This window comes from Xenopus tropicalis, chromosome 1 (assembly GCF_000004195.4).
Source record: "Xenopus tropicalis strain Nigerian chromosome 1, UCB_Xtro_10.0, whole genome shotgun sequence".
NCBI classification, from domain to species: domain Eukaryota; kingdom Metazoa; phylum Chordata; class Amphibia; order Anura; family Pipidae; genus Xenopus; species Xenopus tropicalis.
Genome location: NC_030677.2, coordinates 175,927,248 through 175,943,894, shown reverse-complemented (window position 1 = coordinate 175,943,894; position 16,647 = coordinate 175,927,248). Strand labels below are relative to the sequence as shown.

At 38.4% G+C, this 16,647-nt stretch overlaps 1 protein-coding gene across 1 annotated transcript; it reads left to right on the top strand.

Annotated features, from left to right (window-relative positions):
* Positions 1–321: 321 nt before the first annotated feature.
* fam174a (family with sequence similarity 174 member A) lies at positions 322–7,535 on the top strand. The gene is given in 3 exon segments (NM_001017124.2): positions 322–717; positions 4,983–5,114; positions 7,123–7,535. Coding segments are annotated over 3 exon segments (441 nt in total). The 5' UTR covers positions 322–412; the 3' UTR covers positions 7,127–7,535.
* The last annotated feature ends 9,112 nt before the right edge of the window (positions 7,536–16,647 follow it).

Below are 16,647 nucleotides of genomic sequence, written 5' to 3'. Positions count from 1 at the left end.
AGCCGGAATGTTGAGCAAAAGATAATAAATTCGTATCTAATCTGTATTTGCATAACAAAGCCGTGTGAGGTTCAGCGTGTGTAATCTTCTTGGCCTTTCTACCGGTAATATTTGTTTTATGGTTTATTAAGCGCTGATAAATGTAAGTAAAGTTTAAGAAAAGAAGGTCAAACTTAGAGCAGTAACACGCTACACATGACGTGCCTCTTGCGCTGTGCGTACTGACGCACGGATGGACGTCGTCTATGGCGGAACTAGGCGCTGCTTGGCAACAAGGCTGCTTGATCTGTCGGATGAGGAAGTTGGAGCTGTCAGGCCAAGCGCGCTGATTTGTACTGAGCAAGTGTCAGCCTGGGCTGGGAGTCTGTGCTAGCGCCGGCCTTCCCCTCGCTGGGGGTGGGCACTTGGGGACATGGGGTGTAACAGCTACATGCCGCAGGGCTCGGCTGGGGGAATGCTATTACTGTTACTCGCTTTTTGCCTATTGGGTGACGCGGGTTGTGCTTTAAGCCCTCCAGCCGCATCCCCAGCCCTCCCTACAGCTCATCTCCCCCTGTCTCCCAGGAAGGGGAGTAACTCAAGCACTGCTGCCGGGGCGCCCTTGGCTACTGTACCCTCTGCTACATCGCCCAACAAGCCCCGAACCCAGAGGGCCCTTGTAGTGCTTGTGCTGGTTAGCGCTGCCGTCATTATTTACTTTGTCATAAGGACAATGAGGTGAGTAACGTTTCTTCACTTACGGTAATGCGCTTAGCACTGTATGTTTCATAGAAGTCTCTCTTTCTTCTTCTTGTTTGAGGTGCAGAGTCTAAAATACATACAATTTTGCAGGTAGCACCAGCACACCGTTTTTGGCCAGCGTTTCGGTCATCACTAGGACATTTATGAAGGAGGTATATAGATATGTATATATATAATCTCTCTCTAAGTAAGGGTACATACCATTTCTAAGTATTGATGCCAGTGACAAGTGACTAAAGCCAATAGATTGTATTGTTTGTCACAAGTGTCTAAAACTTTAGATGTACCAGTACAAAAAGACATCACTGTAATTGGTAAGTGGTTAAAGCATAGAAGGACACTGCACAGGTGGAGCAGTTGCAGTGATTGATGTTCACACACACTAAATGACAGCGCCTTCCAGCTTCTGTGGTACCGAGGGATGGGATTTTTCTGGCCTATGGCGCAGGGCTGATAATGGAAGCCTCTTGTGACCACTGACTTTTTTTTTTAAATCACACCCATGTTATCACAAGAGCTTTTAGGACCATCTCCATAATAAATGGTGGTAGCACACCAAAAAACAAACAAATAATTGGTGCTCACTGCAGGAATATCACTAATGTATTGAAAAAGTTTGTCATATTAAGACACACCCTTAAATCCATATACCTACTCCTCCCCTGTGTACCCCTAGCACATAATTAGGGAGCCTCTAACATCTATTTCCAAATGCTAATAAACCCCCTCCAGGGTCACCTCCCACAGGCAGCATAGGGCAGGCAGTGTATGGCACACAGGCAGCATAGGGCAGGCAGAGTATGGCACACACAGGCAGCATAGGGCAGGCAGATTATGGCACACACAGGCAGAATAGATCAGGCAGATTATGGCACACACAGGCAGCATAGGGCAGGGAGAGTATGTCACACACAGGCAGCATAGGACAGGCAGAGCATGGCACACACAGGCAGGGTAGTAGGGCAGGGAGAGTATGGCACAAGCAGGCAGCATAGGGCAGGCAGAGTATGGCACACGCAGGCAGCACAGGGCAGGCAGAGTATGGCACACACAGGCAGCATAGGGCAGGCAGAGTATGGCACAGGCAGGGTAGGGCAGAGTATGGCACACACAGGCAGCATAGGGCAGGCAGAGTATAGTACACGCAGGAAGCATAGGGCAGGCTGAGTATGGTACGCATGGTGGTTAACTTTTATAGGATTTTTTTGTACTGCACATTAGGACGTGGTATAAGGTGCTAATTGTGCAAATAAAATGTACTTTTTCTAAATATTCGTGTGCCCCAAATCTCTCTGTGTTCTTGTTCTTTATTTGCTTATTATTCCAATACTTGGAACTTATGAATTGCTGTTTCAGACTGTATTTATAAAAAGAGAAATACTTCTCACTGATTCTGCTGATCTAACCCGAGTTTGCAATAGAGAAGAAAGTTTTAGATTTTGATAAGATTTGTAAAACAGGATGTAATTTTAAAATGTGTTTTGGATGATAGCACAGAGTTTTCTCCAGGTCCTATACTACAGATGAGGTGGAATGAGAGTCCTATGGGGACTTGGAATGAATCTGAGAAAAAGTGTAGTTTAATACAGCGCTTCATAAATGAATAAACATTAAAGGCCAAGTATACATCCTCTTTGACATGAGCTCTTAATTCCTAGTCTGTTAATGTCCTACAGGCAAGGGGTTTGACAGTCTTGCATGGAAAAATTGAGAACTGTGGCCTTCTTATTTGGAACTTCTGCATCCTCTATGTGTCAAATATTTTATATTTTTCATACACCTTTTAAAAACTGTTGTTTATTTCTAAAATTTGATTTTAAATAATGACTGAAAGAATTGTGTATGTTCTCCGAACATTTGGCTTTCTTTCTAGAACTGCTTGCTGACTTGATCAAGTAGGCAGCTTTTTAGCCCATGTATGGAGCCAAATGTACACTCGAATGTTACATTAACCTTGTGTGTAGGATAATTTTCTTGTTGAAAGGTTCTCCCAAAACTTTATTTTTTATTATGTTTACCTGTATATTTCACCATTAATTGTTCTCTTCTATTTTGATACATTGTATGTAAAATGCGGAACACAATTTAATTTAAAGGCTAACTTCCCATTTAAAATATTTTATGCAGGACAAATGAATGAAAAAAAAAGTTTCAATCACATTTAATTGTATTCATCATTTTAAGGTGATATTAGTCGACTCGTCAAACAGCCATTGAAGGCACCTGAGCAAAATCTATGTTCAGGGCTAAATCGGTAGGTGATGGTAGAATTTCTATTGTTTCTACCTCCATATCTGACGATTCGGCCCTGAACGTCAGTGGAGGGTGGGAACGATCTTTCGTGCAACCAATTGTCGCACAAAAGATCGAAATTGCTACGTGTGTGGCCCTTTATGGATAGAACACTGTCTAACACTTACTGATTTTAGTGCAGCACTGCATACTCCACCCTCACAAAAACACCTTTATCAGATGTTTATAGTTAAATGTAGTAGATTATTTTTAATTTAAATCATCAGCACCAATTAATGACTTTACCCAAAACAGTGTGTAATTCTCATAGATAATAAACTGAGATAAATGGCCCTGTGACTTCACGTGTTTGTTTAGTTATACAGTTGTGGGACCTGTTATCCAGAATGCCTGGGACCTGGAGTTTTTCAGATGAGGGATCTTTCCGTAATTTTATAAGTCTACTAAAAAAAAATCACTTAGACATAAAATAAATCTAATACGATTGTTTTGCCTCCAGTACGGAATAATTATATCTTAGTTGGGCTCTAGTAAATGGTGCTGTTTTATTATTACAGAGTAAAGGGAAATCTTCTTTAAAAATGTGGATTATTTATTTAAAATTGACTCTGGGAGATGGCCTGTAATTTGGAGATTTCTTGATAACGTTTCCAGATATCGAATCCCGTACCTGTTCTGTTTTTGCAGTTGGTCTGTTTTTGTTTGTTGCACTGTTTTTCTACACAATACAATGTTCAGCACTGCAGAATTATGCTTGGACTTTATAAATAAGCTGCACATCTCCGCTACTTCTTGCATAAATGTGCTGAAAATATTTTAACATTGTTATCAGTGTAAATCTTTGGCAGTAAAACATATGAATCTTGTTACCACCAGAAATTTCATTCTACTGCTTTGGTTAAGAGGCTCATGTGATTTGTTAAGTCCAGCTATTCACACAAATGCCAATGCTAAGGTATTTTCAGCAGATTTGTTGCCTATGTGTAGCATAGATTTTTTATGGACAACAAATCTTCTTGCCTGCCATTAGCCTGAAGGGTTAACCATGTGTGTTGTAAGTAGTTAATTGTAGCAAGCCAAATAGACACAAGAATAAATCCCCCACATACTGCTTAAATAAAATAATTGTCTACTTGCACCAAAATGCTTTACACATTGATGATTTATTATGATTTTCATGTACACGTTTTTTAAATAGTTTGCTACATGATATTTAAAGGAGTACTGTCATGGGAAAACATGTTTTTTTCAAAATGCATCAGTTTATAGAGCTTTTTCAGCAGAATCCTACATTGAAATCTGATTTTCAAAAACAGATTTTTTAAAATATTTAATTGTGAAATTTCACATGGGGCCACATGGGGCTTTATTTTCCAAGGTGCCACAACCATGTGACCTGTGCTATGATAAACTTCAGTCACACTTTACAGCTGAGCTGCTAGTTGGAGTGATATCACCCCCTCCCTTTCCCCTCCAGCAGCCGATCAGCAGAACAATTGGAAGGCAGCAAGAAAACAGCTTCCAGTAAATATTAAAATGGCACTAAATAGTAAGAAATCCAAGTCCGGCTTGGGACTCCTCCAGTTACATGGGAGCAGGAGAAACAATATGTTATCTAAAAGCAGTTCTAATGTGTAGTGCTGGCTCCTTCTGAAAGCTCAAAAACTCAAAAACCCAAAAATTCACTAAGATGGCTGCCTACACATCAATATTTCAACTAAAAAAATACATTTATTGGTTCAAGAATAATATTTTAAATGGCAGAGTGAATTATTTGCTATGTACAGTGTAATTTAAAAATAAAAAGTACACTATAAAAATCATGACATAATCCCAGTGGCTGTATGAGACCCTACGCTATTGATATTTTGACATTAGCAATTGGTTCCACTGGTTTGCACTACTGCAGAGTAATACTATAAGAAAACATTTCTGTGTACTTGTACAGTGAAATTCATTCTTCTTTTGCATTTATCTAAACCTTTCAGAACTAGAAGAAAAAATAAGAAAACAAGGAAATATGGTGTTTTGGATACAAACCTGGGAAACATGGAATTAACTCCACTGGAGCAAGATGATGAGGATGATGACACTTTATTTGATGCAAATCAATCTCGTAGGTGAGTTGTTCTTTTGGCGAATTGTATGCTTTGCTTTAATTGGATGTAGATACAGTTTTTTGTTAAGTAATATTACTTTTCTGCTTAATAGTGCTTACATTTAAAATTTGCAAAAATACTTGAGCAATTATGCTGTGTTTTAAAAAGCAGATAGGAACATGAGGCACTAAAAATTACTGAAAAATTAGCATTACTAATTGGTTCCTAACCATAGAGGTTAGTAAGTCTCATTGCCCCCAAACAAAGTAGTTATTTTTGAATTCCTGACTTGGTGGCAAGTTTTTAGCTTTAAAGGGGATGTTCACCTTTATACAATAGTCAGAATTCTACAGGCCCCGTGAGGAAAAAAATATTTTAAAATGTGTAGTATCGAAAATAAAGACCAGGATCATCATTGTTCTACTGATCTCTCTGCTAATACATGTAGCTTTGTCAGCCTTGTGTGCTGCACCTCCCTCTAGCACAGCGATCCCCAACCATCATGTTGCTCCCCAACCCCTTGGATATTGCTCTCATTGCCCCCAAACAAGGTAGTTATTTTTGAATTCCTGACTTGGTGGCACATTTTTAGCTTTAGAGGGGATGTTCACCTTTATACAATAGTTGAAATTCAACAGGCCCTGTGAGGGAAAAAAATATTTAAAAATGTGTAGTATCGAAAATAAAGTGTACGTGCGACGTGAGTGTGGGCGGGTGGGCTCGCGGGCGCACATGCGTACACATGGACTGGGGTGGTGTGCGATGAATGCTCTGCAGTTACCTGTCCCCCCGTGCATGGGTCCGTTCGCACGGACGTGTGCGCATACGTACCCATGGCCAGGGTGGGGGCCCAGACGGATGCTGGCAGCAATGCTGCTAATAGCATGGTGGGGGCCCAGACAGATGCTGGCAGCGATGCTGCTAAAAGCAGGGTGGGGGCCCAGACGGATGCTGGAAGTGTTGCTGCCAATACCTGATTTAGCTAGGTAAGAATACTGCTATTTCCTGGTGATTATCAGGGTAACCCTACAAAAGTCATTCATTGAGGCTCAGTGTTTACATCTTAATTGTCATTGACAGAAGAAAGGACAATACTCTGTCTTTATTACAGCTGGCAAATTGCAGAACATTTTCATGTTTTTTCTAGCCTCTTACATCTATTACAAAGCTGATAGAGAAAATATTAAGAAACATTAGACTGCATTCTAATAGTCTAACAGTTGGTTAAGGAATGCTGGGGACTGTAGTATTTATAATGCAATATTGCTCCACTTTTCCCAGACTCTCCGTGGCCCACTGCCCCATTTAAAATGCATAATAATCCCACTTGATCTGTCTCGCAACCACCCCCCCGTGCATGTGTATGTATGCGCGGGCGTGCAATAAGTAAATGGATGCCAGTAAATAGTCAGAACAGCACTCTCAGTGCTCACAGGCAGTAGCTCCGAGCATACTGAGTTTTAAATATCCCTATTCTAAACCGACTGCTGCTCCAGCCCTACTGGTGACACCCTAGGCTTATACTCGAGTCAATACGTTTTTCCAGTTTTCATAGGTAAAATTAGGTACCTCGGCTTATATTCGGATTGGCTTATACTCGAGTATATACGGTAAACATTTTAAATAATAAAGATGAATTACAAAAATGTTTTTCTCACAAGAGCTCTTGTCTAAAGGTGAACATCCCCTTTAAGCCTTCTTAAAGGTACCCTATTAAGAGAAAATTGAAAAAGTTAAATGAATGGTGATATAAAACATATGTACTACATTATCTACTTATCGCTGTCTATGTGAACAAGCTTACTCATTTATTTTTAGAAATGGATACTGTACCCTTACGCTGATTTTGCTATGTCTTAATTTGTGTTTTGAAAATAAATAAAAACATTGTTAAAAAAAGAGAAAATTCTATTATTTATGTTTAATTAAAATGATATTATAAGTTATGTGGAAATAAATTCAGACTTTCATGTATGATACCTTTTATATAATGGTCCTGGGGGTTTTACAGTTTTTTTCTTTATTACAGGTGAAGACTTGAAACTGTCCATTTGGCTTTTCTGTTTTGCTAATTAAAAACTGGATGAAGATAAACACTAGAAATAAGTTGCATCAAGCTTTTGCAGTCTATTATCTTGCAGCAAAATAAAATTTTGTAGCAATATCCTGAAGGTGTAACTCCAAATCTTATATTTAAAGATCGTATTTAAGATATTTTTTTTTTAATACTGTGACTTACTGTGACATAATTTTTATGGATTTATTTGTATATATGTTGTAATTTTTTCTACCACTATTTTAAAAGAAATGGTAAATATTTTAGAGGTTATTCAAAATATGCCCTCTGGTCACCCCTTACTTACCAAACATAAAATGTTAGAAATGTGCACTGTAAATTATGCAAGCATTTAAGTATATTCTACAATAAAATATTAGAATAAATATTTTCTTTTGGTGAATGATTGTTTATATCAAAGTAGCACAAGTAGAGTCACAGATATGCTAAACACCCCTTTTTGATGACATGAATGAAAAGCCCTTGTTGCCACCATGGCCCTTATATCTCCATTTTTATCTCTTCTGTATATAGTATTTTGTTCCTTCTCAATGTGGGCTGTGGATTATTGGTTCCAAATCAAATGGGTGATACATTTAGGAACTGACCTTTTTATATACTGCAATCTTAGAGTAAAGGTGTACTCAAATAAATTACTGGCACAACGTGGCGATTGTATGCAGGGCATCCACCCTTGCTTGTTTATTTCAGAAAAGATGAAGGGGGCAACCCCCAAAACATTATGTCAGACAACCCCAGAAATGTTACATCTTTTCTGCAATAAGCATGCAAGGCAGGATGGATGCTCTGCATACAATCGCCACATTGTGCCAGTAATTTCATTGAGTACAAAATATTGATGAGGGTTTAGTCCCCCCTGAGCACAAGGCGGAGATAGAAGGAAAGATCTGGGTGCACATGTGAAGAGATTTCTACTTAGAGTAAAGGTGGCCATACACTGAAAGATGATCTTTCCCCAATATGCTCACCATGAGGTGGGCAATATTGAAATTACAAGATTGTTTGGCCTGAGGGCCAAGCCATTGAATCACATTGACAGGATGTGTCTGAATTTTCTCCTCATCTAAAACCCCAGAGTTGACCTCAGATTGTCAGGTGTACTTTCACAACACATCTCAAATTTATTAAAAAAAATCATAAGAAATGTGGGGAATTTTCTCTGTGTACATTTTCTAAAAAATTACCAGTGTATTTTCCCATAAAAATGTGAAAATTCAGCAGAGAATTTATTACACCATAAAGAAATGACGTATGTGGTATATTAGCATGGAGGAAGTATGGTAGATAATGAGTTGCAAGTTTGGCTCTTCTATCTTTTAAATGGGAATTTGCAAGCCTGACCCTGGAGCAATTTCTCTTGGCAAAAATTAAATCTCATGTTCTTGTAAATTTGCAAATATTTACTTAGAAATGTAAGAAAACTTTGATTTGCCAAAACTTGTCCTACTCTGCTTTTAGTAAATTAGTGATGTGGGGAACTTTAATTTTTGGTGAAAATACTCCAATTATTAACTTTCACCCTTTAGAAAATATGAGTCTTCTCCTTTTGTTTATGTGTTTTCAGAACATATAGAACATATTATGATTTAAATGGGGATATGGACATTTTTAGTTTATTATATATGCAGGATACTTAAGTTATGTTTTTTTTGTAAATATTCAAACGCACAATTACAGTTGCTCATTTTTAACATTTGCTGTGTATAGTTTTTAGCAGAAAAACAATATATAGCAAACTCATTGTTGAATGCTTTTTGTTACTTTTTCAACAAGCCCTGTGTTTATGCTTCCGATATATTGTAGCTCGCAGGCATTATAACTTGGTAACAAGTGTGCGTGTTGGTATCAAATAAAGAAACAGATTCAATTCTCCTAGCTGACCAAAATATTTAGCATTTTATTATCTATCATAAAAAAATCCTAGGTTTTTAATTTTCATTAAGTTCCAGCTATCTAACTACCTAATGCCATTTGTAATGCAGATTCAGTCATTATTTGTAGATCATTTGTATGTCTGATGTATACATTCTACTCTTGTACAGAACTGCAGGTTGGTTCTTTATAAATATGATTATAATATATACATTTGCTAGTGTAAAATTTGCTTTACCCCCCTTGGGGTTTTGTACGCCAGATATTTATTTATTTATTGGTTTATTTACAAATGGGGATAATTGCTCTCCAGTAGAGGAGTAAGGTACAGCATGTTCATAGCCATATGCTTAAATCTGCTTTGGGGGGCAAACACATCAGTTGCCAACTCCCAGTTTCACTGGCCTACAGGATGTGTAGGGATTCACTTTGATTAGCTTGGAGCATTATGTTTTGGTAAGGGTAATGCCATTATGATCCCCTTTGGCATTTGCTTGGTGTTCTCTTTCCTTCCTGTATCCACCTTGCTCACTCTGCCCAGGTGCAAGACTGACTGCCAGCCTTAGAACATAGATTCGGTCTAAAAGGGTAATGTTAAAGGGGACCTGTCACCCTAAGAAATAATCCAAGTTTCTTTTCTATTGTGTTTGCTAAGCAAAATTAACTTCACATACTACAGTATATAAATTATATAAATCTTGTTTCCTTCAGTCTTGGGAATATACAATCAGAGCCAGGAGGCAACTGCCATTTTGTGAGCACTGTTATTAAAGCAAGCTTTGTATCACCCCACAATCTTGTGTATGTGCCAGAATGGTGGACCTGATGCCCATGTAGCCCATGCACTGGCTACAAAATTAGATGGTGAGAAGGTAGGGGGAATGTGAGAGCTGAAAGGAAAGTTTAAGTAATTGTCTGCCCAGCCTCTATGCCTAAAGGTGGCCATACACCTTCAGATCCGCTCGCTTGGCGATGTCGCCAAGTGAGCGGATCTTCTCCCGATATCCCCCACCTACGGGTGGGCAATATCAGGAGAATCCAGGCTAATTCGGCCCTGGGGCCATACGATCGAATTATAATGACGGGTATAGGCAAAGTCAGTCAGGGGACCGCATCAACGAGCCGATGCGGTCCCCGATCCAACTAGGTTTTGTATTTATAATGGGTTTTAATGTGTTAATATAAAAATGAATTTTGGTTTCATATTTAATTTGAAAAGGACTTGTATTATACAGCTTTTCATGTCTGGGTGACAGGTTCCCTTTAAAAAAGGGGCAAGATTTTCCTAGTTCTAGTTACTAACAACAACCAATCAAATGTTTGTTTTTAAACCACTGGTCACTAAATACTATCTGCTAAATTCTTAATCTTCCTAAAAATTGGCTGGATGGACAGTGCCAGAGGGCTAGACAACATCTGGCAAACTCTGGTTTCACAGAGACAAATGTAAGTATAATAAGTAATAATGTAATCTCTTGCCAGATAGAGGGCTCTGCCACATGTCCCCAGCTGACATCCATATTGGTGTCCCTTAGCATCCCTTGTGGAGTGAGGAGCACAGCACTGGTGGGCACATGGCAGCCCTTTCCTCGTTTGCACCATGCTTCTGCTGTTGCCCCTAATTTGTACATGTGAAAGGCGCACAAGTTAGGCAGTGGGATAGGGATGACTTCATGCAAACCCCAGCCATCCCTCAAATACAGTGCTCTGCAACACTGCATTCATTAGCAAAGTGCAGGTCATTGCTCTTCTGCAACTGCCGGTGCTGATTGTGGGGCAGGATGGAAAGTGTAAAAAACACTGTGGCTTGTGCCCCTTCATTGTTAAATGGGCCCTCATATCTTAGTACAATATTAGAAATATAAAGGTCTCATATTGGAGACTGAGATTGTCTTGAGGGGAATACATTTACCAAATTTAACTTGGTATGTAAGTTAGCAAAAATAAAACTTATTTATAGGTGATCTTGGCTTAAGCTGGTGTAAAATGTTCAGCCATCTTCTAAATCGTATAACATTTCAATGCACCCAAATAACTGGTAGCCAGACAGTTAAAACAAAGAAACCAGTAATTTAGGAAACAAATCTGACCTTTGAGATTAGAGTGTTCCCAGCTTTATATTAAAAGGTGGCCTTTCAGCACAAAAGTGGGTACTTGCCAGGATCTATAGTAGCAAACCAGCCATTTGCCTTGAAAGGTAATCATTTTGAACTACAATACTTCTGACATACCAGAATAATTTAGCAGAAATATAAAGTTTCTAGCATAAAGGGACAAAAACCCTAAAGGAATGAAGTCATAAAACTAAAGATTTCATTTTACAGGTGTACAATGTCATTTGTCAATAGGTAGTAAAACATTTTGGGGGTGGAGTGGCATGTAGTATGGATTGAGGATTGTTATAAGTAGGGATGCAGCCTCCTCCACAGTTGGTCAAAGCAGAAGATTTCTCAAATATAAGAGAGGGGCACACTCCCATAGTGTAAAACAATTCCAGCCGTTTAATAACTAAAAATCTTTGCACTTGCAAGTAATAGTAGGCAATCAGCTTTGAGATTCAATGCAGTTAGTTGCCTGCAGCCCAACACATTTCATTAATAGATGACTTCATGTGAAGGCATCCATTGGCCACCTAGTGGTGGAATAGCACCCAGCAGAAGAATAGAAGGAAATGCTGTGTCCTAGGGCAGGGAGATAGGAGTAGCTGCCTGAAAGGACTTGCTCCATGCTGTGCTGGCTGTTTCTGCTAGGGCAGGATCATGCATAAAGAACTGAGATGGCTGCTACACACCATTATTAAAACTCAAAACAATACCAAAATATTAAGGCATTTCAAATGACAGAATAAATTATTTAAAGGCGTACAATGTCATATATTAAAAACAACAGTATCTCTTTAAAAAAAAAGTTCTCTTTACAACACACACGTTATACCACAGGTTTTTTGGCTATTAAAGAAACTCATTTTAGTTAATGATTATTTAACTTTGCTTGAACAAAGAACCTTAGAGGCAACATTTTAAAATGTACATGTTAATTGAAATATTTGGTAAAAATAGACATAAAAATAATTTCCTGATTGTCACTGCATGGCAGCTATGACGCCAGTGCAGTTAGCATCAGACATTGATATTCAGCCCTGTAGCATCAGTTTATGTGGCAGACAAACCTTTTCTGCTTGATAATTTGTGACCACCAGCTCACCAGAGCTCACTGAGCATGTGCATGTCACTGACACTTCTAACAGAATCCAAGATGGGGAGCTCCTGTGACAACTGTAAGGACCTGGATCATTGCTGTTATAGAAATGCTGAACCTTTAGCCTGGTAAAATAGAGTGACATTAAAAAAATTAATACAACATGACCTACAATTCAAATAATACTATTGCATTTCCTTTTAAATGGGAGGTTCCTGTATCTCCCAGTAGATGGCGCTCAGTGTTAGCAGGGAAAAACACCTTCCCTCTCCCTAACAAAGTAATAATGCATACTCTACTCAAGTTTTCTTTGTTCTAGCAACATCTCAGAGCACTAAGCCCCATGGGTTACTACTTTTAAATACCCTCCACTTTTCTGCTGCTTCCTACTTTTCTGCTTCCTTTGTAAATAACTCGGTCTCACTCAGGGCTGGAACTATGGGTAGGCAGAAGAGGCACCTGCCTTGGGCGCAACACTAGTACCTACCTTTGTTACCAACCCCTAGTCCAGGATCTGTTCCCCCCACCGCTGATTTCCTGCGCTCCCCCATCTGCATGACACCTGCGTGCTTTATGTACTGCGCTCCCCCCCAATGGCACGTTGTGTATTCAGCATTAAACCCAAGCCTTACCTGTTGAGCACTACTTTAGGATTAAATTCAGTCTTTCCTGGACCTTACCTAAGTTAGCTTGAGAAAGAACCAGCAAGGTCCGAAACGTCCCTTCTGTGCCATATGTAAAATAATGGCGGTTTTATTGTCATTGAAGGGGAGTGCTGCAATCACAAGGTATGTGAAGGGGACCACATTTTGTTGCTTGCACCCCTGAAAAGACTGTTGCACCTCATATCTGTGTTGGTATTACCATTGAATTTGCCTTTTATAAACCCGAGCCTTATTGTGTAATTATCGTGGTCTTATTTTTGTCCTTTTTGTTTCCCGTTTGTGTATGTTTGTTGCTTCCCCACGAAGACTGTGAAATCTTAGGTGCAGGGACCTCCTTCTTATCTGTTTGACACTAAAATTGTGTTCATCTACAGTATTTATTGAAACAGTCTCACCCTTTCTCTGTGTGAAATGCTCACTAGTTACTGATATGTGAATAAAAATATTCATCCATCCATAAACATAAACAGCTGGTAATTTAGTGCAAGTTAGTGTAGGCAGGGAGTGAATTCAGAAGAGGCAACAAATGTATTCATTCTTGGTTTCTCTGTACACTGCAATTTGCATGTATTAAAACTGCAAGTCCACAATCAAAATAATACTCCATTATATTACTAAGTAAAATGTTTTAGTTAATAATAAACCATTTGGAACAGTTTGATAGGCATCTCTATAAACATAAGAACCTTACAGAGAAAGCAAATGTTAAATGGAATAAAAATTAAATTTCTAGAAAAAGCAGACTAGAATTCTATTATCATTTTCTGGTTGTCCATTAGGTCTGTTGTAAGGTGTCTTCAAGCAGAATAATTGAAATATTTCATTAATAAGCTGCAACCAGTGTTTTAAAGAAGGTATCGTTTTCTTTTTCACTTGGGAACAGTGTTGAAATCCTATTATTGAATTTTTTTTCCTAGCTGTACTGAATGAAGATGCTGAGCAGGGATTTATAATTTAGGAGGCTGTCACCATCAATTTAGTCTGTGTAATAAGACATATGCATTCATTTTTAAACTCTCATATTAAACCGGTGCATTTTGTATGGAGGAAGCACATAGCAAATAGGTGAGACCAGAAAACAATTATCAGTTTGTAATGTGCAGTGTGATGAATAACTAAAACGTAACTCAATTATCTGTCTGGTTTTATAAAGATAGCCTTAAGTATCAAATATATTACTGTTCTATTAAAAGTGCATTGCCTGCGATGAAGTCACTTGATCTAATGACATTTAATAGGCTATTAGAAAATGACTAATGATTATGATAAATAATCCACGGGGAAAGGTGTATTCAAACAGTGTCATTTCAAAAGATAACGGCATCACAATGCTCCTTTCAGTATTTATTTTTGTACACAAACACAATAAAAGTATTGGCTATAATAATAACAACAAAAAATGAAGCAGAAAAAAACTGACTGACCCATTATCAGAATCTGGTACTGATGTGAAGCCCTAGTTGGGGGAATTACAATCAGCATGCCAAATTTTTTTTATTCAAGTTTTTTGCACTTAATTAAGTTAAGAAAACTAGAATTAGAAAATAATCTGGAAACTCAATGACAAATGTTGTTAAACCTGCTCCCTAGTAGATCCCAAGATCCCATGGATAATATCTGTGATATTTTTTTTGGCGGCATTAGAACAAAACTGCCCCTTAACTTTAATGGAAAATTAGGAAAACTTCACAAAATTTTGCAGAATGGTGGAATGTAGCCAATATTGCACCAAATGCATTAAACTCAGTTGCATTATTTCTCTCTCTGTTTTTCTCACACTAAGCGCATTAAAGGAGAAGGAAAGGCTAGTAAAGAGTTAATCTCAAGCTGCAGGCATACCTTCAGTTGTCTCAATAGTGCCCTTAAGTCTCCCCATATTTCACCTGTTCAGAAGATCTGAAGCCAAACAGGAAGAAAAAACACTGAGCTGGGTAAAGAGGATTCCCATAATGCCTCGCTCCTGCACAGACACCCAGACCAAGTGAACATGCTCAGTTAGTAAGACTATGGGGCACATTTACTAATGCACGAACTGGCCGAATGTGTCCGAATGCGTTTTTTTCATAATGATCGGTATTTTGTGATTTTTCGGAAAATTGACGCGACTTTTTCGTAGCCGTTACGACTGTTTCGCAAAATGTTGCAACTTTTTCGTAGCGTTACAACTTGCGCGAAAAGTCGCGACTTTTTCACAGCTTTCGCGCCGAGTACGAAAGATTCGGATTCATTCAAGCTTCAGTATGTTGACTTTTCTTGGGCCAGGTTGGAGCTGCAGAGTGCCATTGAGTCCTATGGGAGGCTTCCAAAATCATGCTAAGTATGAAAGTTTTGCCCGCCGCTTACGAGCGCTCAATACGAAAAAGTCGCGAGTCGTAACGGCTACGAAAAAGTTGCGACTTTTCGTGCAAATCGTAATGGTTACGAAAAAGTTGCGACAATTTACGAAAAGTCGTAACGGCGACGAAAAATCGCAAAAAAAATACGAAAAAGTCGCAAAATGTTCGTTTTCCAATCGTAATTTTTCCAATTCGGATTCGAATTCATGTCTTAGTAAATCAACCCCTATGAGTCAGCTTCCTGCTGATTGGTTCAGATCCACATTCCTAAGGGGGGGGTGAGTTCTTAGCATTCTTGAGGGAGGGGAGAGCAGGAGAGAGCAGAGAGCTGCGTGTCTCTGGCACAGGAATTACAGACACAACAAATCTTTTTACAGAGAAGTCAGTGCAGCATTTCTGTGAGTGCTTATGGCTGTATTTACACAGACCTTTCTGATAAAGCTTACTTAGTTTTTACCTTTCTTTCTCCTTTAAAGACAATGGGAGTTTTATCTTGAATTTTTTTTTCTGCACAAACATTTTTACTGTGAAACAATATGGGCAAATTCTACCACGGATGCACAAAAAATTTTGCCGCTCATGAAAATGCAAATTTTGCTGCAAATCCATACCAGCCAAAAAATCCCCAGTGGCAATATACCTTGTCTATAAACTCACTGCTCTTGTAAAAGCTATTTTTTTACTGCATTTCACCAGTTTGCACATTTATGAAACCCTTTTCAACAAAGCTCTCATTTAAGCATAATGCTTATGAGTACCTGATTTATTGATTTGGTTAAAATTATTAGTAAATCACTACTGCTCCTTAATTTTTAAGCACTGGTACAGACTGACCCACACACAAAAAAATCACTTATCCAGTGGCATTCATTTTTTGTATTCTTTTAAGCAAATTGTAATTGTAATGTTAGAAATGTTATTTTATAAAGAAATATCCTTCAGACATGAAAAAGTCTGCTCTTATGAAGTGGGTGCAAATGAATACATGTACATTTACTTACATAATTAGTAACTGATATATACACAGATACATACATATATATATAATTAGTGTGCCCTGGGAGCTGCTGTGCAAATAATGTTAAAATAAATGGACTGAGATGAGAATGTTCGGTTAGTGTAATTCATGATAGAAATTGCCTGCTGACATAGCCAGATGAAATAAAACTTACATAAACCCCACATATCTGCTACTAAAACATCAATTTAAGAATCCAATTTTATAGGACACCGGCAGAAGCTGTAAAACTGACATGTTCCCTTAGATTATAGATCTATTTTCTTGACATCTGTTCCTAGTAGTTTGCAGTATAACTGATATAAACATGACATGATCGCAACTTAAATATTTATATATAGTAATTTTTATTTTCTTTTCTTAGCTGTACAGAGGCTGCGGAACACAT